The 25325-nt window shown below is 36.8% G+C and overlaps 1 protein-coding gene across 4 annotated transcripts in view; it reads right to left on the reverse strand.

Annotated features, from left to right (window-relative positions):
* Positions 1–491: 491 nt before the first annotated feature.
* Positions 492–25325, reverse strand: part of LOC127934384 (disco-interacting protein 2 homolog C) — a 31211-nt gene continuing 6377 nt past the window's right edge. The window contains exons 2-39 of one of the 4 annotated variants that reach the window (XM_052531767.1): positions 23623–23694; positions 23435–23539; positions 22128–22253; positions 21873–22052; positions 21351–21485; positions 20443–20580; positions 20126–20245; positions 19534–19731; positions 18355–18446; positions 17638–17748; positions 17333–17456; positions 17098–17207; positions 16738–16840; positions 16564–16628; positions 16344–16437; positions 16024–16143; positions 15780–15894; positions 14867–15006; positions 14550–14686; positions 13490–13698; positions 12233–12347; positions 11759–11960; positions 11570–11670; positions 10769–10849; positions 10516–10639; positions 9902–10023; positions 7754–7865; positions 7562–7671; positions 7282–7412; positions 6999–7167; positions 6461–6631; positions 6231–6257; positions 3800–3864; positions 3407–3464; positions 3243–3317; positions 2972–3146; positions 2745–2868; positions 492–1660 (exon numbers count right to left, since the gene is read on the reverse strand). In XM_052531767.1, the coding sequence (XP_052387727.1) occupies positions 1408–1660; positions 2745–2868; positions 2972–3146; positions 3243–3317; positions 3407–3464; positions 3800–3864; positions 6231–6257; positions 6461–6631; positions 6999–7167; positions 7282–7412; positions 7562–7671; positions 7754–7865; positions 9902–10023; positions 10516–10639; positions 10769–10849; positions 11570–11670; positions 11759–11960; positions 12233–12347; positions 13490–13698; positions 14550–14686; positions 14867–15006; positions 15780–15894; positions 16024–16143; positions 16344–16437; positions 16564–16628; positions 16738–16840; positions 17098–17207; positions 17333–17456; positions 17638–17748; positions 18355–18446; positions 19534–19731; positions 20126–20245; positions 20443–20580; positions 21351–21485; positions 21873–22052; positions 22128–22253; positions 23435–23539; positions 23623–23694 (4709 nt within the window). In that variant the 3' untranslated portion in view covers positions 492–1407. Of the gene's footprint in view, positions 1661–2744; positions 2869–2971; positions 3147–3242; positions 3318–3406; positions 3465–3799; positions 3865–6230; positions 6258–6460; positions 6632–6998; positions 7168–7281; positions 7413–7561; positions 7672–7753; positions 7866–9901; positions 10024–10515; positions 10640–10768; positions 10850–11569; positions 11671–11758; positions 11961–12232; positions 12348–13489; positions 13699–14549; positions 14687–14866; positions 15007–15779; positions 15895–16023; positions 16144–16343; positions 16438–16563; positions 16629–16737; positions 16841–17097; positions 17208–17332; positions 17457–17637; positions 17749–18354; positions 18447–19533; positions 19732–20125; positions 20246–20442; positions 20581–21350; positions 21486–21872; positions 22254–23434; positions 23540–23622; positions 23695–25325 lie in introns of all 4 variants that reach the window. The other 3 variants (XM_052531749.1, XM_052531759.1, XM_052531739.1) reach the window with 3 other exon arrangements.

Below are 25325 nucleotides of genomic sequence, written 5' to 3' on the forward strand. Positions count from 1 at the left end.
GACAAAATTTAAAATGCAGAAACCCTTCACGCTGATTATTATGAGCCTGCAGTACAAGTCTAAAACAAAATAAATAAAATAAAAAACACCCTCAACGCGCCAAATCAGCCATTCTCAAACCCTAAGATGCCAAACCCTTTCATTATTATATGCGCCAATTTTTACGTTAAAACATAAGTTAAATATCTATAATTGATACACAGTAGTAGCTCAGTAAAATCATTTCGACTCATAAGAATAAAAAGTAATCATAAACCAAAAAATATTACTACTTTAGCCTTTTGTTTATACATGTGTCCATTCAGCAGTAAAACTCACCTAAAGCATGCCCTTCCCTTCATATTATATTTACTTTGTACTTTACAGGATTAATAGATAATAGATGTGATGTATGAGAAAACGCTGATAGGAAATAGCATTTTGTTCACTAGATGGCAGTGCATTGCGGTCCTTCAACAATGTTTACAAGACAGACATGTATTCTCCATAAGAATAGTTGAAAATATTTTATTGGCATATGAAAAGACATCGTGACATAATCAAAGTGCTTTTGTATCTTACAAGAAATGGAAGCTTCAAAAATAAATAAAAATATAATAAACACACATTGTGCATATGTCCTCTTTCTGCAATTCTTTCCATCCCTCCCTCGCTCTCTGGATATAGACATGAAACAGGAGAGATCAGCTGATGCTGGGCAATTAATCTAGAATTCAAATTCTAGTTCACATAGGTCTATATTTATGCATATGACAGTGTTGATATGATCTTATTCATAAAAATGATAAAATTACCTATAAATTAGCCCACACTATCAAATTATAAAAATTATATTACAAAAGCTAGACAAAACAAAACTGAAAAAAAATTATGTACATGATTAACAATTATGGAAATGGCTTAACATTAGTATCTTTAAAATGATAAACATGTTAAATGAGTCAGTATGTGACACTAATACAGCTTCAAAAATGTGTATCAACAAAGACAACAGCAAAGAGAAGCATAAAACAACATGCAAAGAAACGTATATAAAAGCACAAATATGACACGTATATTTGTGACCAGCGGGTTTAAAAAAACAAATAAATAACATGTATTTAATTGGCAACAGCAATTTTTATTATTCTATAAAATCCCCAGTACTTTAATTGAAATTTAATATGCAATTTAAAAAAAATTACCAACACTAGCAAAATATTGGGCGACAACCATAAAAAAAAAACTGAAAATAAAAACTTGAAGATATGCTACAGGAGTCTTTAAGTCCCTCTGTGAATCATGTGAGTGTGTGTTTGCTACTTTGAGGGTGTTCAATCTACAGTTAGCAGGCTGAGAGAAGTGCTGACAGTGAGAAGGTGCTGGAAATCGTGTTTGTTGTGCCTGAGTTCATCAGCTTGCGTGTTTCTACATGTTGTAAGCCACATATATGGGGTCGAGCTGGTCGGCGAGGAAGCCGTCCCGCAAGTGCATGCGTTGCTTCTCTCCACGAGAGTTGATGGGAATTACGCCCGTATCCACGACGACCACCACGCCAACAATCAAATAGTGTTCCTCTAGAACCACGTTAGTTACCATGGGAACCAGATCTAGAGCTTCCCGCTCAGAACCGTCCAACTCCACCACCACCACTAAGAGATTCGTCCACGTGAACACCGCACTGAATGAGAGAGAGAGAGAGGAAGTCTGAACTTTTCTCTTTGGAAATATGTGAGATTGCAAAATAGCAGTGCAGGGTCAATTTCAAACATTCTTGCTTTTTTGATAAGTTTGAGCAATGCAACTACGCTAGGCATTAGCATAAACTCTTGTTCTGCAGTCAGTTTTCTCTCTTAGGTCAACTACTGTATCGTCAGCAACATTATGTAGAAAATCTTGCTGAGCAAACAAGTTTATGGACAGCTACCTAAAAAATTAAATATCCGGTTAAAGGGCACAGACATTTGAAGGAAACTACTGCTTCCTTGAAGACTGAGGCTCCTTAAGGCCCGTTCACACCAAGGACGATAACTATAAAGATAACGATAAAGATATAGTTCTAAAAATCATTCTTAATATTAAAGGATAGCAGTCCACACAACTATAACGATAAAAACAAAGAGAAATTATATCTTTGGAATCGCCTTGAGAGCGATTTTTTTTCTGAAAACAAAAAAACATTGACAGCCAATCAGAATCAATCATGCTGTAATGAGCTCGAGAATTTAAAGAGGTAGACACACATGCACTTAGAATAAATAAATATAGTTCGCTGGTGTGGACACTACATCGTTATCTTTATAGTTATCGTTCTCTGTGTAAATGGGCCCTTACTGCTAGAAAAAACACGTTAATGTTGAATGTAGCTTATTTAATTATTTGTACAATTTATCAAAGTGTTAAATATCTAATAATTATATCAGAATTATTTCTGAAGGATAATGTGACACTGAAGACTGCAGTAACTGCTGCTAAAACAGTTCTTTTAAATAGTAATGATATTTCACAATATTACTGATTTCACTGTTGTTTTATTAAATACATTAAATACATTCAGCCTTGGTGAAATTTTTTAAAACATCAATAAAATCAAACCAACTCCAAAGTTTTGAACAGTAGTGTATATACTTTTATGGTTTTTATAGTTTTCACCCCTAATTAGTGTATTTACATAGTGTATGCATCTGGCCTTAGTGTGAATATGTGGTTGTTATTGCTGCTGCTGCTGTTGTTGTGTGTGTGTGTGTGTGTGTGTGTGAGCTCACCATTCTGTGATATTCCGGTGTGCCCTGATGATGGACGTTTCAATGTCAATGGGATGGTATTTCATACCTCTCAACTCCATGACTTCATCTAATGCTCCCACCACATAAAGGGCATCATGCCTTTCTGAACACACACAAGTGAAACAACTCATGAAGCAACTCCACCGCTCACTCAAATCAAATATCTCTGTGAAAAAGCACAATATACAGTGAACACACACACATACCTCCACTTGCATCAGTGAGGTCAGTCCTGCGCAGGAACCCCATGTATCCAGTTCTGGCCCACACAGTCTGAGTGTCTCCGAAGCTCAACCTGGCTCCGAAATGATCTGAACGCACATTTTCCTCTCCGAACACAGTGAAGTACCCGCTGGCATTCTGTGGACTATGGACCCAGATCTGCACTCATTTTCAAATAGAAACACAAGTGAGACACTTGGTTATATGAGAAGATATTTTTTGATCTGATAGACGAGAGAGTGTTACTGGTCGAACCTCCCCTAAATGAGAGTCTCCGATTGGTCCCTTTGTCTCTGGGTTAGCAATGATGATGCGTACACCAGGTAAAATCTGTACAAAAAAAATAAAAAAAGTTTCTGAATATGGTTTACGTTTAATTTAAGATAACAAATAAAGGAACTTTTAATGGTCTCACTAACCTTCCCAGATTCCATGAGAGGTAGACCGTGTGGAGATCCTCTTTCAACCAGTCTCACCCTGCAAACATACACACACTTTAGAAATGGCCAGTCAGAAATAAATCATACAAAAATACATTAATATTAAGAAATATAGTATATAATAGTAAACATATGTCAAAATTATAGATTTAAAAAAATATATCTTTATATAATATTAATATCAAATATTATTTATTTTACATTTTAATATTTAGTTTCAGGAACAAAAGGCCTTCTTTCACAGATCATTTGATAAAAAGATTAAGGCACTATTTTGTACCCAATTTGCAGACTTTTGATTGGTAGTATTTCTGTACTAATTCTAAGAATGGATATGATGATATACCTAATGTGTGTGTGTGTGTGTCTTGCCTGTCATGTCTTAGTGCTCTCATGTCCACATAGACAGTCGTAGGATCAGGTCCTGACGTTCCCTGCACAAACATTAAATCAACTTCTATAAACGGCAATCAAATGTACTTTAAAACATAAATCATCATGCTCATCTAGCGGACAGTTCCTATCAAGGCAACTTGCATTGACTTTGAACAAAGCGAAAGAATGTACTGTATAGTGCATGGAGATGATTCAACCAATCAGTGGAACAGGGAAGGTAGAAGAACTGTAGAACTGTATAGCCTAGTGTGTTATACTGACAAAAATATTCCAATATTTTCTGGTATATGTCGATTATTATAAATAGATTATATTTGGTTTTGTACTGGTATCTTAGCTGGTTTAGGCTTGTCGTGTTAGCTGACTTTCGAATATTCATATATTTATACTCTTTGCAGTGGTAAATTAACAGTAGTGACAGAAATTCACATTTTCATTATTATAATCTAATTTGATTAAATTTTTACCTTCATAAGGGCAATAAGATGTATGCATCATGTTTTATGCAAATTCTAAGAAATAATAAATTCAATGAGAATAATAAGACACTACAGGCTGTTTCCAATCAAATAAAAGTTTCATCAACAAAGTACTATGCACTACAGAAGTGGCATCTGAAGTGTTATTTAGATATACAGTATTTACACTGCAATTTCAATTGCATAAATAACTCTATAAGATTAAAGGGATACTCCACCCCAAAATGAAAATTTTGTCATTAATCTCTTACCCCCATGTCATTCCAAACCTTCAGAACACAAGTGAAGATATTTTAGATGAAAACCGGGAGGCTTGAGACTGCCTCATAAACTGCCAAATAAAAAATAACAGTGTCAATGTCCAGAAAAGCATGAAAAGAATCATCAGAACAGTCCATCTGCCATCAGTGATTCAACCGTAACGTTATGAAGCGACGAGAATACTTTTTGGATGTGAATAAAACAAAAATAATGACTTTATTCAACAATTCCTTCGTCAACAGTCTCCTTTGTCTCTCTCCATATCACCGTATGCTGCGTACGCTCTTCTGTATCAGCCGCAAAACAAGGATGCACTCACGTGTTTATGCTTTGATTTGAAAGAAAACATCACATCCTTGTGGCGCGGCTGATACAGAAAAGCGTATGCACCATACGGTGATATAAAGTCATTATTTTTGTTTTATTCACGTACAAACAGTAATCTTGTCGCTTCATAACGTTAAGGTTGAACCACTGATGGCAGATGGAAATATTCTTACGATGCTTTTCATACGTTTCTGGACTTTGACACGGTTATTTACTTGCCAGTTTATGGGAAAGTCTCAAGCCTCCCAGTTTTCATTTAAAATATCTTAAACTGTGTTCCAAAGACGAACAAAGCATTTACGGGTATGGAACAACATGGAGGTAACTGATTAATGACAAAATTTTCATTTCGGGGAGGAGTAAGGTTTTTAAAATAATATTTTGAATATTGAAATATGAAATACGATTTAAAAACCGAAAAGATGCTTCAAATATAAAACTAAATATTCAGGAAAAACAGCATGCTTGCTTGTGTGATATTGCTTAACTATACTGTATCATATAGAAAGACAAGACAAAGACATACATTTTTTCTACATTGCAGAGTGAAAGCGAGCACTTTAAAAGGCATGTTTTTGTTTGTTTTTCTATTTTTCCACATAACATAACTATTTTCAAAAACAGCTTATGCTAAACAGATTAAACTGTTGGCATTCATTATCCAGGAGGAGGAAAACTCCTGTTCCAATGCAGCTGTGAGATATCTGTCAGGACAACTATAGTCAAAGATGATTGACAATTAGCATACAGTTTGGATCTTTTCTGGACAAGAACTCCCTGCACATCCATACAGCTTAACATGGATGAGAGCAAAGTAAGCAATGATAACCCCCCCAGAGTAAACAGAACATAACCAAAATAAATTAAATACAATAATGTTATGTACACATTTTACAATTGGTCCAATTCGAAGGAGAATCAGGAGGCTGAATCCTGACTGACAAAGGAGGAGTTAGGGATGGAGGAGGGTAAATAGCTATTGAGCAATGTCAAAGCTGCTGATAATACTGATGACCTTATATATGAATGCTTAGATAGGTGTCGTATTCTTATAGGTAGATTGGGATCCGCTGATGTGAGCTTGACTTATGTGACCTGCCAGAACTACGCTCGATATTTGTTTGTATAATAATATGTAATAGCCAAATGTATTTGGATTTATGCAACAATGAAAATAATTTAAACCGTGCTGTTGCTCACTCTTTGTAAACTAAGCTGAAACTAATCAGAAATGTGAATATGACAGGACTCCGGCGTTTGGTTGTGTCCCTGACTAAGAAATATGGTTTTAGTTACTGAGCTATAAAATGACGAGGATCAGTTAAAATTAATTCATACCTGCTCAGCAAGTTCCCCAACCTATGAGGCTACATGAGGAGAGGAGAGGAAGATGTGATGTATAAATGTTAAAATAAAATAAATAAAAGAAAAAGAAAATAGTAAAAAAAAAAAAAAAAAAAAAAAGATACAAGGTTGAATGAGTTACATGACTAGTAGGAGGAAAAAACTGAACACTGGGGATGCAATAAGACTATGAAATCAGATGGGTCACATTCTGACCTATACTGACCTGTAGGCAGACTGCGAGATTGACCCTGCAGCCGAAGGCAGTGCTGACGGCACGCGGATGCAGCCCCACATCCTTAAAGAGTTTACAGAAGGACTGTGTCAGAACAACACGAGGCCTTTCTTCCGCCACCACCACACATGAACGCACACGGGTCAGATCCATCCCACGGGCCTGAGAGAGAGACAAAAATACAGGGGTGAAATAGGAAGCACTAATATTTTTGTATCACAGAGGTACTATTACTTATACATTTATTAATACTTTGAATTCATTTTTATTTGTACATTTTTTCTCCTTTAAATTTTTTCTCATCTCATTTCTCTTTTTTTTTTGTTTAAATATGTCTATATATTTCGTATACATTTTTATTTCAGTTTTACTTTTTTTTTTTATACATCAAGTAAAAATTTATGAAATTGAAAAATGCTGCTTTGCTGAAATAAAATAACATGTTGTTTCAGTCAATGTTTATTTTATTTCAAGTAACAAAAACGTTGTTTAATGAGATGTCTGTGTGAGTTTGTGTGTGTGCGTGTACCTTTAGAGAGTCAGTGAGAGAGCTGAGAGATCTTGTGCAGAGCTCCATCACAGAATATGAGCAAAACGTGTCTCGGACTTTAAACTGACTGATGGACTGCAGCCACAAAGCAGGATTCACCTCTAGATCCATTGGAGAGATCAGAACAGACTGCTGCCCTGCATACACGCTACAAACATACATACACACACACACACACACACACACACAGACACACACATAAACCCATGAAAATGTGTCTGCATATGTGTGTATCTCAGGAGAGTGCACAGGTGGTCCGTACCTGCAGAGGCACCACAAGACAAAGCCAAGGCCACAGTATGGGTCGAGACATACAGCCACCTCACGAGAGGGATACAACTCACACTGCAGTTTAACAGAGCGACACAGGGCACTAGTTGCATTGTGAGACATCTTCAGAGAAAGAGAGGAAAACAGAAATTATAGGTTTTTAAATGCAGTTTTAACATAATTGTTAACAATGATGATGATGATAATAATAATAATAACCACATCTGTAGTCCATACATTAAAACATTAGTAACAAGTATGAGGAGTCAAACCTTCACTCCAGCGAGCATGCCTGTAGTGGACACACTGAAGTCCAGATAGGCCAAAGTGTCTGGATCACATGGCTTATACAACAGTGGACAACGCCTCTTTGGCAAGTCATCTAATAAACACACACACACAGATACTTCTGATGAGCAGCTGGCAGGCGTAACTCTAAAAACTTATGTCCCTCAGAAACTCACCTGTTTCCAGGATAGGAGGCCATAATTTAAAGTCCACAACCACTGATGCATCTCTGGACTTCAGAAGTTTTAAGATAGCTTGGGTGGTCATAACACACACTGAACGACTCACCTGCACACACCAACATTTTTATTAAAAAATGTTTTGAGAGCTATATCTCATTCTACAAATGATTCACATTTACAATAAAAAATAAATGATTTAACCCTGTAAAGGGTTGGTATAATCCTGACATGGAACAGTTTATTGTACCAAATAACAAAACATTAAACAGGTTCTCCCCACTCAGTGATGCACCCAATGAGAAACCTGATGAAAGCACCCTAGTTATTGGCAATTATGTTGTGCGGAATGTAAAAAAAGAGACACCAGCCATCATAGTCCCATTTTTACCAGGAGCCAGAGCACCTGACATCTTTGCAATGTGTTTGACAACATCGACCACAGCATTCTTGTGAAAAGACTTGAAAATGATGTTCACATTAGTGGAATTGCATTGGCATGGTTCAAATCATACTTATCTGACTATCATCAATTTGTAGCAGTGAATGAAGAGGTATCATGTTGTTCACAAGTGCACTATGGAGTACCACAAGGCTGAGTACTAGGACCATTTGTTTTCACACTTTACATGTTACCCTTGGGAGACATCATCAGGAAACATGGTGTTAGCTTTCACTGTTATGCTGGTGATACTCAGCTCTATATTTCTTTGCAGCATGATGAAACATACCATCATCATCAGTTAAGAAACTAGGTATGCAATGTGATAGCAACCTTTCCTTGAAAGAGCTCTTATCGCATTATAGTACATCACATCTGCTGTGATCTCAAAACAGTGACCATTTGATAATACCTAGAATATCAAAATCAACAGTGAGCAGCAAATCATTTTCCAATTTATTGCCCAAATTCTACCTAGCATTGTTCGGGAGGCAGACACACTGTGTCAGTATGAAGACCTCGTCGGCCATCGGCACAAGACCACAAGAACCAGAAGAGTCCTCTGCTCAATCTGACCTGTGTTGGAGCCTAGAATTAAACCACACCATGCTGGTTTCATCTGGCTGGAGAAGAACTGGCCCCCTGACTGAGCCTGGTTTCTCAATTTCTGTCACTGATGGATTTTTAGTTCCTTGCCACTATCGCCTTTGGCTTACTTAGTCAGGGACACAATTTCTAGCAGCTCCATTGACTTGACTGCATAGACACTAATGGAGGAGATCTGAACTGACCTGGACAATGACATCACCGGTTTGACACAATCTGTATTGTATAAAGCGCTATATAAATAAAGGTGACTTGAAAAATGTTTGAAAATTGTAAATACATTTTTTTACAAAAAAAATTACAACAAGAGGTCCGCACATGTGTTTTTAACGAGTTTCTTATTTGATACATCAGGTTTATAATATAGGAAAATATGGAACTCATAATTGAAGAGAAAACATGAGCAAACTGAGCAAAAAGGCTATTTGGTTCTATTGCTGATATTTATACAGAAAAAAGGGATATTTTTAACATTATAGCAAACTACTTCTATAAAATTCATATAAACATAAGCTGTCACTTTATATTTCCCAATAATATGTTTTAGCAAGATATCATTTTAATGCTTAGTTTAAGGACCAAAGTTCTGTAGTTGTATTGTCGTGGACAAAACATATAATGCGATGCATCAAAATAATAGTTTTTGAGACATGTACAATAAAAAACTTTTCACAAAAGCCTGATGTATCATACTCAGATTTTAACATGATTTCTAAATGATGCATGGATAATCAAGTAAACCTAAACTGCTTTAGTCCAGCGTTTATCTTGAAATATACTAGCAATATAAAATTGATTCTTAGATTTACTTTAAAAAAAATCAGTAAAGATTTCACAGCACAAATTATGTGCACCATGACCTGAAGTAAGTTTTTAGAATTATACTAAAATAAATTTTCACTTGCTTAAAAAGTATACACGGTTAATATCATGTACACCAGGTTTTCAGCAAAGTTTGGATCATACTGATAATTTAGATGCCATAAGTTTTACATTACATAAGATTAAGTAGGGTTTATAATACTTCTCTAATAATTTACTTCATGTAACTGCAGGTGTGTTGGAAATGTTCTGAGGGTGCGTGTGTGTGTCCTCACCTCTAGGATCATTTTAACTGTAGGTAGTGTAGTAGAGATGTTCTGTGGGTGAGGCGGTCGTACAGTTATAGGAATACAGCCTGCATACAGACAGCCGTAAAAGGCGGCGATCAGATCTAAACCTGCAACGCACACAAACACGAACATGAAATCTGTTTGAAATAGAATTATGTTTGTTACAAAAAGGTGTAATTCACCACACATTTACTTATTCATGATGCGTTTAATTTTAATGGAATAAGTTTAACTAAAAGTTTCATTAAGCAAATGTAATGTGATTTAATTGGAGAGGGCAGCTCGTGAATGTGACTTACAGAACAGGACTGAAAGCTGCAGCTGATCTGATTTAATGAAGTGCTGCAATTAGCACTACTAAAAAAACAACTACAGATGGGATTTCAACCCTGAACAAGAGCTCGGCATATTGCTGGTATGAAGTTTATTAACTAGTGTTCTGACAACAAAAATTATAATAATTTATTTATAGCTTAATTTGGCTGAAATAAAAGCAGAGATGTATTACTGCAGACTTTATTATTGCAATGCAGTTCAAAAATTTATTTGCACATCATGCAATAAACAGTTAATACAGATAGCCAGGGTCCGTGTGTTACCTGGTGGATAAACTAATGCTACATGGTCTCCATCTCGTAGCTGTCCTCTTTCATACAGCAAAGTTGCAATTTTCTCTGCTCTCTTGTGAAGCTGTAGACAGGTCAGAGAGCTTCCTATTGCCCCCTGAAATACACAAATACCATTATAATCACAACAACACACATGAATTCATAAAAATTTGAATTTATTTTAAATCATTTTCTTGACACTCACTGCTGAAGGGAACTCAGGAAAGAAATATATGCATGTTACCCGTGAGTTAATAAGTGTGTACAATATGTGGTCAGGTGTTGTCTGAGCTCTCCACTGCAGCACCTCCGACAGAAACAGGAACTAGAATTCACACGAGAGGAAGAATAATCAGTCAGAGTGAAAAAGACACATGCCTTACACTCACTCATATGTCCTCCTATAAAGTTTTCCTTTATAGGAGGACACATGAAATTGTTACACAGACATACTTTGTGATCCAATTCCAATTTTTGCCCATATCTTTCCATCTCCAAAAAACAAGAGACCCTAGAGCTTCATCAAAGAGTTCCAGGTTTGCTGTTCTTTTTTGTAGGGCTGCACAATTATTAAATACTATTAAATAAATTATTAAGCAAAATCAGAAACAATACTACTGCAAAAATATGATTTAATTATTAAAAGAACAAAGAATTAAGGTCAAATAATTTTATGTCTTAATTCCCTCAGTTTCAAATGTTAAACCATCAAGACAACAGTAGATGCCCCTCATACTGTAGCTTCTCATTTCTATAAATACTTGTCATTACAAATTTGGTTAATGGTTGGCGCACATTGCATTCCCAAATGCATGTTATAAGCAGTCCAATTTCACAACACATGCAGAGATGGAGTTTGCATGGAGCATCATTTAATGCACTAAGACACTGAAAACACTGAATCATGAGCTGCTCGCATATAAATGAACACAGTGGCGCACTTCACTCTGAAACACACATATTTATTTCAATTAAATCACATCACAATTTTGGTCTTTTTCTGATTAATCGTACAGCACTAAGAGATCTTAATATCTGGATTTACCTGCTCATTGTCCTCCATGTGACTCAGGTCTCGTCCGCTGGCCTGAGCCATTCGCTTTCCTGCAACGAGATTCCCTACCATCACAGAAGCAGGACCCACCTCTGCAACAAATACACACAATATTTACACATTACTATCTATGTACCACACATACTCTACAACAGGGCTTGTACACAAAGGCTTGTGTACCGGGTTGTTTCTGTCTGGGCTTGGGCAGGTTGGTGATGCAGGAGTGAGGACACATGAGGATGCTGCAGGGGTGTAGTGCCCCCTCCAGGAACAACTGTTTGGTCTCGGACAGGTGGATTCCACCCAGAGGAGTTTTGGGGAGGGTGTTGGCAGGAACCAATGCCAGGCAGTACACTCCCACCTGATGAATCCCATCTATAGCCTAAAGACACACACACACACACACACACACACAGATAACTCTTTAACATTAATTCATTATTAATAACTTTGTTTTTATACGTTTTTATGGCTTACTTAACTATACATTAAATATGAATAAATATGATCTGTTTGGCAATGACTTTGTTGTTTAGTGCAGCACTTTTGCTTTCAGCAAGGACAGAAAATACAAATTTTGAGCGTCATGATTTTGAAATTTTGAGCCTGGTTATGTGTATGTGTGTATGTGTGTGTGTGTGTGTGTGTGTGTACCTGCAACACTCGGCTCATCCACTGGTAACTCTCTTCTTCAGTTGAATCTGGTCTCTGTTCTGCTACCAGCACAATCCTCTCATCGTACAACACATTCACTGAGAACACCACCGTCCTACACACAGTGAGCACAGGGATTACTCCAGTGCTGATCCTAGACTTCAGGGGGCCTACAGAAAACTGTGTCAGCGGGGCGGGCGGAGGGTGTGGAGTGGGGTATGGGTGGTTATGAATTAATGATTGAACACCTTTGTCCTTGTTTCACTCCGTCTCAAATCGTGATCGCAGAAAGCGCTTGAGAAAACAATGTCTCTTCCGCAACTTGGTATGCTTTCAACTATTTTTTTTTTAAGTCAAGTCAAGTCACCTTTATTTATATAGTGCTTTTAACAATACAGATTGTGTCGAAGCAAGCATTAATTGTACAGCATTAATTAGGAAAATAGTGTGTCACTAATGCAAAATGACAGTAGTAAACACTCATTTTTCAGTTAAAGGCAGTCCAGTGATGTTATCATCCAGTTCAGTTCAGTTTACCGTATTTTTCGGACTATAAGTCGCACCTGAGTATAAGTCGCATCAGTCCAAAAATACATCATGATGAGGAAAAAAACATTGCATTGGACTATAAGTCTCATTTATTTAGAACCAAGAACCAAGAGAAAACATTACCGTCTACAGCCGCAAGAGGGCGCTCTATGTTTTCAGTGTAGACTACAGGAGCACTGAGCAGCATAGAGCGTCCTCTCACGGCTGAAGAAGGTAACGTTTTCTCTTGGTTCATTTGTATTAGTTCATTTCTCTTGGTTCATGCCAAATTAATTTTGATAAATAAGTCGCACCTGACTATAAGTCGCAGGACCAGCTAAACTGTGAAAAAAGTGCGACTTATAGTCCAGAAAATATGGTAGATAGTATCTGTGCAATCAAGTCAACGATATCGCTGGAAATTAAGTGTTTTAGTCTCAAGCAAGACTGTACGACATTCACATTACATGATTTGACTGCTTTTTATGTAGAAAGAGCGACAGCACTCAACATTAAAATAAATTACCATTCACATTTTCATAACCGCTGGACAAATTCAAAAACGAAAGTAAAATTTTAATAATATTTGAGAGCAAGGGGGCCCTACACAGCTTGGGTATTTTGCATATAGAGAGGATCGGTCTCCTGATTACTCAGTTTTAAAACAGTGTAGTACTGGGTGTAGTACTGGTTGGATATTATTTTGGTCTTCTGTTTTTTTAAACACACCTTCCTCTATAGATGAACTTCATGGGCTCGACAGCAAGAGCGGTAGCAATGATGTCATCAGTGTTGTGTTTCCGACCCCCGACCTGCATCAGTCCTTCAAGTGTACCAGAGATGAAGATCATCCCACCCGGACCCACAAATCCCAGCAGACCTGACCTCACGAACACGCAATCGCTGACAAATCCACCGTCACAATCCACTGGACACACCTGCACCACAGAGACATAAACTCATTTACTAACTGACAGGACACACACACACACTAAATAGAAGATTACACACACTTTCTACTTAAAATTTACCAAAATTTGATCAAAAGAGCTTGAACCAGCTAATTACTACAAATGACCAGTTACCAAGAAACCAGAAAAAACGTACATACAATTTGAATACAATGGATAAAAGTGTCTAACAAATGCATAAATATAGAAACCATGTAAAACCAGACTTAAAATGAGGTAAAGTGTTTTTTTTTTTTTTTTTTTTACTTTAGTACAGTAAAATAAAGATATTTTACAATGCTGTTCAAAAGTTTGTGTAGTAGTCTGTAAGATTTTTTTTGTTTTTAAAAAGTTTATTTATAAAAACAAAAATTATTTATAAAAATAAATAAATACATTTTTGCATTTACATTTAGAATATGTATAATACAGTAAAAACAGTGATGTTGGGAAATATTACTGCACTTTAAAAAAAAAACAGTTTCCTATATTAATAGATTTAAAAAAAATTAATATTTTTTTTAAAATATATTTAATAACACTGAACATATTTTAAAATTGTTCCACAAGAAACATTTCTTCTTATCAGAAATGATGAAAACTGTTGTGCTGCTTAACATTTATATAGTAACAGTGATAAATTTATTTCAGTATTCCTTGAATAGAAACTTCAAAAGAAAAGCATTTATTTGAAACATAATTCTTTATTAACATTGTTTACTGTCACTTTTGATCATGTCCTTGTTAAATAAAGGTATGAATGAAAAAAAAAAACTTTGGAATGGCAGTGAATCTTAATGAAACTTGATGTATATACAGTCTATAATGTATTTTCACACCTCAAATGTGTTCTTGCTCATTCCTGAAAGCCCATAATATGACGTTCCCGTGGCAACAGACGACACGCAGATCTCTCCAATCTCATCGGTTTTACACAGCTGAGGAACACCCTCCAATTTAACAACACACACCATTGCTGAGAAAGATGGAGAAAAGTCAGTTTTTTTACGAGAAACAAAGTCGTTTGATGAGGTCTGTGGTCACATGAGGAAAACAGTGCTGAATTGCTTCTAGGCTGGTGTATGAGGTAGATGTTGGCCCTAAATCAAAATGCTTTGGGGTTGTTCATGTGTTCATGTTTTTGTAATCTATGTACCTTCTGGCATGGCCGTGTCCACATCCTGTAGGGTGAGGACGGACAGCTTCTCTCCCGTGTCTACTCTGATGACCCCATGACTCAGATTCGTCATACTTAGGACCCCTCGGCCTGCTGGCTTAGAGCTGGCCTCCTGAGGCCTGACAGAAAACACATGCATACAAATAAATGATGTCCATATGTGTTGCCAGAATATTATGTTACCATAGACACAACATTTTCCAGATTTGTGTGGTTTTGCATCCTGGAGGTTCGCTTTATGCAACTTCTGAAAGCTCTGCATTTACAAATCTTTAAAATCTCATTTATCCTGTCAAATTTATTAATATATACTTTTATGAATAAAAAAAATATTATCAACCAGATTTGGCAAAGTTTGTCTTGCAAGAGATATTCAATAATTTGGTTCGAGATATCTACAATCAAACTTTCTATAATCCATTTTGCACTTTGGGTAGTGTCTGATTTCAGATTTACTAGCCTACAAATGGCACATATAAACTGAAGAGTGGTTGGTAACTTTACACTTCGGTCAGGCGTCCTTTTTTGTTTATTTGGGCAATTCTCGGCAATGTGAACCAGACTTTATAGCGATATTGCAAAGTCTAGTGCAATATCCGTCTGATATCACTACACTTCAGACCACACACAAGCACAATTAAATGCATTTTAATGATTAAGAACCAAGAAGTTTTCACTTTTAAAATCTGAGTCAGATGTATTTCTTATAATAGTTTTGTGTGTCTGTGTATGAATGTGAATAGGCCTGGTTATGTTGTTTGTAATGTGTGGCCACAAAAGACAGAACCTCCCATTTTAATGAGTTTAAACTGAAAACAGATTCCCGAGCACGGGAATGAAGTGTGCACATGTGTGTGCCTCCTGGGCAAAGAGAGTGTGAGTGTATTTATACCTTCTCACAGCTACAGTCAGGGCCTCGGGGGAGCCAGCACACAGGCAAATGACCTCTGACCTCAAGCCCATTCTCTGAAACACTTTTAAGAATGCATCACAGGAGGATATCGACCCTGGGAATGAAAGACAGAGAATTGACATACTTTACATAGAGGCTTGATTCACAAAGTAATAGCTCACAGGCTTTGATTCATCAGTAAAACACACTCAAAAGGGGTTTTATTCATCATTCACACACTCACAGGGGTTTGATCCATCAGCAATCAGCAGCATTCTCAGAGAGCTCATGGTGGTGTCACTCTGGTCTTTGCAGGCCATCAGAGCCCAGTGCAGATCCCTACTCTTCACACAAGCCACCTTAGCTGTACACACATAGAGAAAGACTGATTATTAAACAGAATGTGTAACACGTGTAAGAATGTGTGCTATTGTTTTATACAGCAGACTTCGCTTCAGATTAGAGCGTCAGGTGATCTTTGAACATGTACGAGACAGGTACCCCATCTAAAAAGCCAGATCAAAAGCCTGCACATCTATCACATACTGATGTAACGGTGTGTACCTTTGTACTGGCAGACTCTCTGGATCCAGGACAGAGGATTTACTTTCATAAGTGCATATGGAACACTGACCACATGTAACATATTCAACACACTCTAAAGAGAGAGAAAAAGAAGACTTTTTCAAAAAAGATAGGACAAAAATATCTTGTGTAGGCTACAAAAATAATAATGATGACATGATAAATGACAACGTACAATAAACTGAATCAATTATCTTACTGTTTGAACACTGTGCCAAAGGCCAATGCCTTTCTTAAAATCCAACACGTTCACCATAATCTCAGCTGTAACAAACAAACACAAACCACTTAAAAATGAAGTCTTACGGTTTTGGAACAACATGATATTTAAGTATGATATAAGATATATAAGTATGATATTTTGATATCTTACCCTCACTGTATCCGCAGGTATGTGTAAGTGTTTGGCAGTGTGTGAGCATTGCCATTCTTGTCACAGTTATTCCCAACACACTCCCATCCTTACAGGTCTTATACTGTCAATCAACCACAAAACATGGCCACTCTCATTATAAATGCAATGAGATCCCTGTATTGTCAAAAAACTACAATACAAGCCCCATATAATAGCCCCATAATATAATATATAATTTGCTTTCATAATAGAAGTATTAAGTCATTAAAAAAAAAAAAAACATCTTACTGACCCCAGACTTCCGAGCAGTAGCATATTATTTAAAAAATAGAAGTATATTATTTAAAACATTTAACACATAATCACATGGTCTGTTACCTCTATGTATGCTGTGTCATTGTTGGCATCTTTAATGAGAGGAAACCATTCTCGTGGGGGTTTAGATAAATGTTTGGAGTCAGTCAGCACCCAGAGAATCTTTGGCCAGCCTGAACACACACACACATAATACAAACATGTAAAGTAGATAAAAACAGATATGTTTAACAAATAACAATGTTCCTATGAAGACTCGTGTGCAGGTTTTTCTAACAAACATTGTGACATCTCTGACCTTTAAACTGCATGACATCACCACTAGCACTCTTGGGAAGACCTTTATGACATGCATCACTTGTTAATGCCACAGCAACTCCACAGCTACCCAAAAGGAAACCAATTTGTTGACTCCCAGCATCCTTTAAGGGGAGAAAACAGCAGGGCACACCTCAGGCATATCTTATTCTTATAAAAATTGTTTGTAAAACTGTAAAATATTTTTCGGTGAACTATCCATTTAATGACTAATTATTAGATCTTTGAATATATGCAGTACTGCCTAAGCTACTATTGCTGGACTTGTTTTGCAGTAGAAATTACCTTCTTTGTAAGTGGTACTTCAATTGGGACAGGAACGACTTCAGCCAAAAGACAGCCATAAAACGCCACCATGAACGCTGCTGGGTCATTATTGGGGTAAACCAATGCTACCTACAGTAACACATACACAGTCTTCATTCTTCATCAGTTTTTGAGTATATGTCTGTGTAATGTGTCTATATCTGATTTCTGTCTTTATAATGGAGCTATGCACAACCGTTCAAAAGTTTGGAGTCAGTAAGATTTTTTTTTTTATGATTTTCAAAGTCTTTTATGCTCACCAAGGCAGTATTGACAATCCAAAATACAGTAAAGTACAGTACAGTAATACTGTCAAATATTATTCAAATTCAGAAGAACTGTTTCCTATGTGAATATAATTTAAAGTAGAATTTTCATGTCACATGATCCGTAGTTCTCAAGAAACATTTCTTATCATTATCAATGTTAAAATCAGTTGAGCTGCTTATTATTTTTGTGGAAACAATTTTTTTAGGATTATTTGATAAATAGCCAATTCAAAAGAATCACATTTATTTTAAATAGAATTATTTTGTAACTCTACTGTCACTTTCAATCAATTGAATGCATCTCTGCTCAATAAAAGTATTATTTTGTTTAAAAGAAAAATTGTACTGATTCCAAACTTTTGAATGGTAGTGTGCATTTTAGAAAAATACATAAGAAAACAAGTAAATACAATTGATCCACTCTTACCCTGTCTCCAGGGTGAATGATTGGCTCTTGTTTGGATCCCAGTTTATGGAGAAGGTTAAAGGCCAACTTCAAACTCTTGGACCAGAGTTTACCTACACATAAATAAAGATTATTATATTAACATGCACCCACCAAAAAGACAATAAAATCCAACTGATGACTATGAATTAGTGATGCAAAAATACAGTTAGCCCACAGTTCAATACATGTTTTTGCGATTTATAATGTAATTTATAAAAAAAATAAAACACACACACACATATAAATAAATAAATAAATAAATAAATAAATAATGGCAGGTTTGTTGTTTTTGTTGTTTATGTCTGCCCGATTTGGCCCAACATTTTGTGCTTATATATTAATATGACTAATAATAATTTTTAAGATTAAAAATAATAAATATAACTAGTGTAATTATACTTTTCATTATTTAAAATAAGACTCCTGTAAAAACTCCTTGTTATCATATGTACACATCAAATTTCTTTTAAGTTTTATTTTTCCTATTTTCACCCAAAATAAAATGGAGTGGACATTATTGCGCGCTGTTGACGCATGTTATATCCGTTTCATTATACCAGAAGCCGGAGGACACCCTTGCACAGAAGCTCCAAATGTGCATTACAGCAGTAATAGAGCTCATGGCACTTCAGGAAATCCCTATAATGAACAACTACTACTGTAACTGAATAAAAACAAGATAGAAACCTTTTAAATAATGAAACATGACGGTAATAAATACTCGACTGCGACAATATATAGTTTACCTGTTCTTCAAGCCATTTCTGGTATTTTCAGAATAATTAAGTATATTTATAATCTATAGCTAAACGACATTAACTTTATTATAGTAAAGAATATATTGTCTTCCTCAGTCTGTGATAAGAAGCCGCATTATATCAGAAAAAAAGTTCTGAATTCAAATTCAAGTGAAGATATGGGCTAAAACATTTTTATTAAAATGTTCTCTTTTGTTGGACAACAGATATAAAAATGCTTAGAAGTCATTGCAATGTGTAACGTTTCAAATGCACTTTATAAGCAACTGATCTGAACACAAAACAGAAAAACCTGCAATTCACAAACTTGTATTGAACCGTGGCTGTATTACCGAATGTTTTAATGTTATATTGAGAATTTATAAATTCATCCCAACTATGAATTTACATGCATGTGTACCATATGTAAGTGTGTATGGTTGTTTGATATTGCTGTGCGTAGTGGTCAAACAGGGGGCTTTAGGTGCAATGGCTCCCCAGCGTAGAAGGGCTGCTTCCAGGGAGGCGGGGCAGTTCTTGAGTCCGTCGAGCTCTTCTCCTTGTATAGGTGTTGACTCCGCCCCTTCTGGGCGTGGCAGAGAAGGATCAGGCTGCTGCACTGCACGTGGCAAACATCAAGAGAAGGTAAGCAAAGCATTTGCATGCTGATGAGACCTATGTTTTTATATCATCAGGATTCATTTTCATGTATTTTAAGGAATAGTTTAACAAATGCTTCTTCCATATAATTCAGTTATTATTTACTCATTCTCATGACTTAGATATCAAAAAAGACAACACAAGGGTGAGCAAATGATGCTCTGTGCAGGGTGTGGAGCGTAAAATTTGAGAGTAATGGATTTCAAGACCCTCGACCTTACAGTAACTGTTAAAGTGTTTCTGTGAACTGCTGCAGGATACTCAAACATCTGTATTTCTATTCATTGACTTTCAGTTATTTTTATCTTCGACATCGAATAAGGAGGCTCAAAGAGAGGTGAAAATATTTTAACCTTCCAGAAGTTCTTCAAAATCCTCCACAAAAAATTCTCTCAGGGGTCTTCGCTTGGGACGCTTCAGTGTGTTAACTAGCTGCTGGATCTTTGCTGACACACGGCTACTGACAGGAACACCTACATACACATATATGCAGTTACACTACTAATATAGATTCTCACAATGGAAAAAAAAACAGTTTTTTTTTTTTTTTTAATAAACTGAATTCCATGCACACTGAATAAAGTTTCCAAATAAAACAAATAGATGGCAAACTTGATCATTTCAGAATAAATACACATTTAAAAACAGACCTGTGCACACACACACTCACCATCTCCTGTCTCCATCAACTCAGCATTGCCATATTTGGACGGGGGCCTGGTTATCATGGCGACCTGTGGGCGTTGAACACAGATGGGGGCGGGGTCTGCCATGTAGCTGGTGATGTCAGGAGGGGCCGTCAGACTGTCTGCAGTACACAAACAAACAGGTTAACTAATCAGGGCTACATTTCCCAGAAAGCTACATGAGCCTAAGTTGTTTGTAAAAAATAATTAATATTATGGTCTGTTTCCTGAAAGCTTCGTAACTGAAGTAGCACTTGAAAATCATCGTAGATCTACGAGTGCTCTGGAGCAATCGTAAAGCCCTAAGCGCATCGTAAGAAGACAGATTTATGTGGTCACCTGCAGGACAATCATTACACCTTTAACTTTATTCAAGTGCTTATAAATGCAGCCATCTTGGGCCTGTAAAATAAAGTCTCTACAAATATACTTATAACTATTATATTATATTATATTATATTATAGCTTTATGGAACGCAGCATTAGGTTAACATTTCAAAAAATGAGTGTGTAGTCTACTACAATTACGAACCATGATGACATTTCAGCACTTGACCAACGGATAGCAAATTATACAGTATCACTTAAAGCACGGCTACGTGCAACTGTGTTAAGTGCATTTTTGGGAAATGCACGTGAAACAATAACGAACGTTCATAAAATTACTAGTAGAAAACGTAAGATTAATCGTTATTGGGAAACCCGGCCCAGTATAATTAACTATTGTCTGAAAAATTCTGGCTTCATTTGCTTAAACCTTAAGTAATTTCAAACCTGCATGACTTTTTTTTTTCTGTGGAACACAAATGAAGATATTCTGAAGAACGCTGGGCACCAAATAACACTGGAGCTATGAACTAGTCTATAGTCCAAAGAATCATGAAATACTGACCCTCAGAATCCAGAGATGACCAAGGGCGATCTGATTGGTAGTCCCTGGAGTGCCTGCCAACTATTCCATTCTCAGCAGAAACGCCCATTTCTCTTAAGCCCCACCTTTTCAGAGAGAGATGAGACATCGGACCAGCTCGGGGAGAAATTGAAAGGGAAAAATTAGACAGCTATCCTAAAGCAGTCATATTACCATTAAATATTCAAGCTAATAACTTTTTACTACATAAGAAGCTGACTGGCTGGTTTGAGTTAAGCATAAGGAGCTCATTTGCTGGAATAATTTGAACATTAGAAGCTAATATTGGTTAGGCAAATAGAACTTACTGGCTAAATTTAGTTGAGCATGAGAAGCCAATTGACTGAAGTGAGATGATCTTGATAAGGGAAGGAAGTTTAAAGAGACCCCTATCAGGTGCCAAATGTGTCTTATTTCATAAGGAGTGACCTAAAGACTCATTTATAATATGACTGATTAATATCTATGTTTATTTGGTTGCAATGTGAACATTTGTGTTCTTACTGCCGTATGAGTGCATGTTGGTCTCTGCGAGTCGGGCTGCGTTGGCAGAGCTGTTGCTGTGGGATGATGATGACGAAGATGTGGAAGGTGAGCCATGGAGAGCTCTGCTGATCCAGGAGTCCACGCTGACACCCCCTGCCCTCCCCAGAGACCCCTCAGCGTCAGAGCCGGAGGACGAGTCTACAGAGACACAAAGAAAACAGTCACATACACACACACACTTACTCACTGCCTTTTGCACACACACACACACACCTGGAGGTGTATACGTGTCCATGGAGGTTTGACCGATGAGCGACTGCCGCTTGGATGGCAAGAGCACAGCCATCTTTCTTTCACTGTGTCGCTCCAGCGCAGCCTGAACAGCTTCGGAGTGAACATCTGAGAGAAAGAAACAGAGTTTTTACAGCTTTTCTGAGATTTATTTAGGAAGATTATTTATTCAGTGGTTTATCCATAGAGGAAATACTGACACTGGCAAAGATTACATCTAAGCCCAATAACATGTTCTGAAGATACAGAACAACCTTCTGAAAAGTTCTTATTATAACAGATGGAAAAAAGTCTTGCATGACATTCTTTTATATTGATACTTTTGAATTTTAATTAGTAAATAAATAGATTCAAAATAAATATAATTTAGTTAATGAAAATGTTGCAATTAAAACTCCATATGCAGATGTAAACTGGATAAATACAGTTTTGAGATTAATGTTTTAAAAGATGTTTGGCAAAAAAGGGCAAGAACAGACAATGTTGACATCTTGTTTATTAAACTGTTGTATAAAATCTATATCGTATTTCAAGTTCTGATGATATTCTTGCTCATGTGTTACTGCTTAAAGGGGGGCTACAATGGTGTTTCATGTATTCTGAGTTGTTCCCAGTGTTAAAGAGATGGATTCTCATGCTTAACATGGGCAAAGTTTTAAAAAATAATTTGGAAGAATGACAGGGTTGGTATAAGTTTTGGCTTTTTTTCTTCGTTCTTGGATCTAATGATGTAGACGATGATGGAACTCCTTATATGAGCATTTCTCCCGGAAAAGCATGCCTGTGCACACGTTGACCAGAGGAGAGCGAGACCGCGCACATCAACGCGCTTCATCGGGAAATCGTCGGCAACGCTGCATAGGATTTGTTCGAGAATGTCTCCAAATAAGTGTGTTTTTGAATTTGATGGAAAGTGCAGTGTTCAGCTTCCCAAAGAACCCAGCGTTACATGAACAGTGGATGCAGTTCGTTTTTCCGGGGCAGAAATGGAGTGTATCAAGTCCGTTAATGTGTTCCGGTCATTTAAGTGACGAATGTTTTATAAACAAAGCCCAAGTTGACGCTGGATTTGCACATCGTTGGCTATTAAAACATGGAGCCGTCCCTGTGATAAAAGACCCCATTCATGTAAGTACAACTGCATCAGATTTCTGTATTTTGTTGGAAATCAGCAAATAAGTGTATATATGTTTGCTGGAATTATGGCATAAACAGCAAAAAGCCTGTATTATGTCTCCTGGAAGTCAGATTGTGTGTGTGTCTGTGTAAATCCATGTCATTTATCTCACCTGAGCGGTAACGTTCATCCCTCGTGCCAGTGGACCGTCGGCGTTGGTAACGGGAGGATGAGGAAGAGGATGAAGATGGTGTGACAGGGATGCGGCGCTCTGCCCCTACAGCAAACATAGAGGAACAAACGCAATCTTAACACAATACAAACTGTATGCTGCTTGGTAAAGGATGGTATGTGTGTTACCTGGTGTGTGAGGTAGGTAAGCTTGTAAAAGTTTGGATCTTTTTTTCTCATAGCCCTTCTGGGTGATATCACCTGAAAACATTTTTTTAAAGTTAGGTTAATCAAACGAAATCATCATTTCCACTTTTAATGCCTGCATCCCCAAAAAATATCACAAATAATATCCATGGCAACATAGATGTGGCGGCCGCCTCAGAGACCCGCATGAAATGAAGACATGGAGGCCCGTTTCTCACAAGATTACCCCTCCATTATGGACAAAAGAGGGAGGAAAAAAAAAAGAACTTTAAATACATTTCTGCATTCAAGATGAAAGGAAGATTTGATTGTACGCACATGCACAGACCTGGAGGGGAAAAACAGAAAATGGGTCACTAGGTCAATCTGCACTGAGCTTTACATAATATAAATGCATTCAAAGACAGGACAACATATGCTTATACTGAAACCTGAGCAAATGTAAACATTCATATTCAAATCAAATCCAAGATAAGAGCTTACGAATACATACACACACCAAACATTCATGTTTGAGCTCAGTGGCCACTTTATTACATCTGGCTGCCTGTCAAAAACTGCCAAATGTAACTGTGAACTCCATTTGAAAAGCATGCAAATATCATTGCGATGGTTTAGTTGCTCTCAGACTATTGGAACATTAGAATCGGCATTTTATGTCATGTGATCTGAACAAATGAGTGTGGGAGGATAACTGATGCAAAGTTTCTCAGAAACAGTTGACCCTGTGGGACTTAGGCTAAATACTTGGGTTCACAAAGAATGCTGTGTAAATTCAGTCAGATCTGTGAGAGAAAACACCTTGTTAAACAGAGCTCAAAGAAGCCAGCAGTACAGTTCTCTTTAAAACACTGTGCAAAACAGGGGTTTTTCAAATGCACTATAGGTCAAAGTTCAGAGCAATAAAGGTGAATGCTGAAGAACTTTTAAATGACACAATCACTAAAATTAGCCAAAAAAAAAATATGTCTAAACATTTTAACATGTTTAAATAGAAAACTGTCATTTAAATTGTAATATTTTTCTAGAATTGTTTTGTGAAACTTTTGATTTCAGACTCTGATATTTTGGTAAATCTGAGCTCAGTGTGTGACACTGACATCTCTTCTAAAACTCTTCATTCACACATCTGCATCACTACTTCTCTCCCATCAACACCGCTAGAAGAGGCAGAGCACAAACATCACACTTGACATGGATTTTCATTTTGCCCAAAGGAACGCTTCCAGCATCTTGCTTTATCCAGGTTATATTCAACATCTAGGTTGTTTGGGGAGCTAGAGTGGGTTCTACCCTGCAGAAGGACCTCAGACAAGCTTATAAAATCTGGTATATACCCACGCTCAGCTTGCTGGCCTGCAGCAATGATAAAGACAAGAGGGCATGATAACATCAGTACAATAATCATTTATGATTCTCTGAAACACACGCCACATTGTTCAGACCTTCACTAAAGGTGTGAGATTCATCTGAACTGAAACTGATTACTGATAGTTGATTATTAATACCATACAGATTGCTTCCTTTTACACTTATATCACTCTAGTAATGATAACAGAAGAGCTACAGATAATAAAAGCACACATGGACATTTTGGTCTGGGTTGTAACACAATTATTAACTTGAGTGTGACTGGAAAAGATTTAGACACTCTAAAAAGGATGAGCCTCAAGTAGACTTTCTGC

The sequence above is a fragment of the Carassius gibelio genome, chromosome A2, assembly GCF_023724105.1.
Source record: "Carassius gibelio isolate Cgi1373 ecotype wild population from Czech Republic chromosome A2, carGib1.2-hapl.c, whole genome shotgun sequence".
In the NCBI taxonomy this organism is placed as follows: domain Eukaryota; kingdom Metazoa; phylum Chordata; class Actinopteri; order Cypriniformes; family Cyprinidae; genus Carassius; species Carassius gibelio.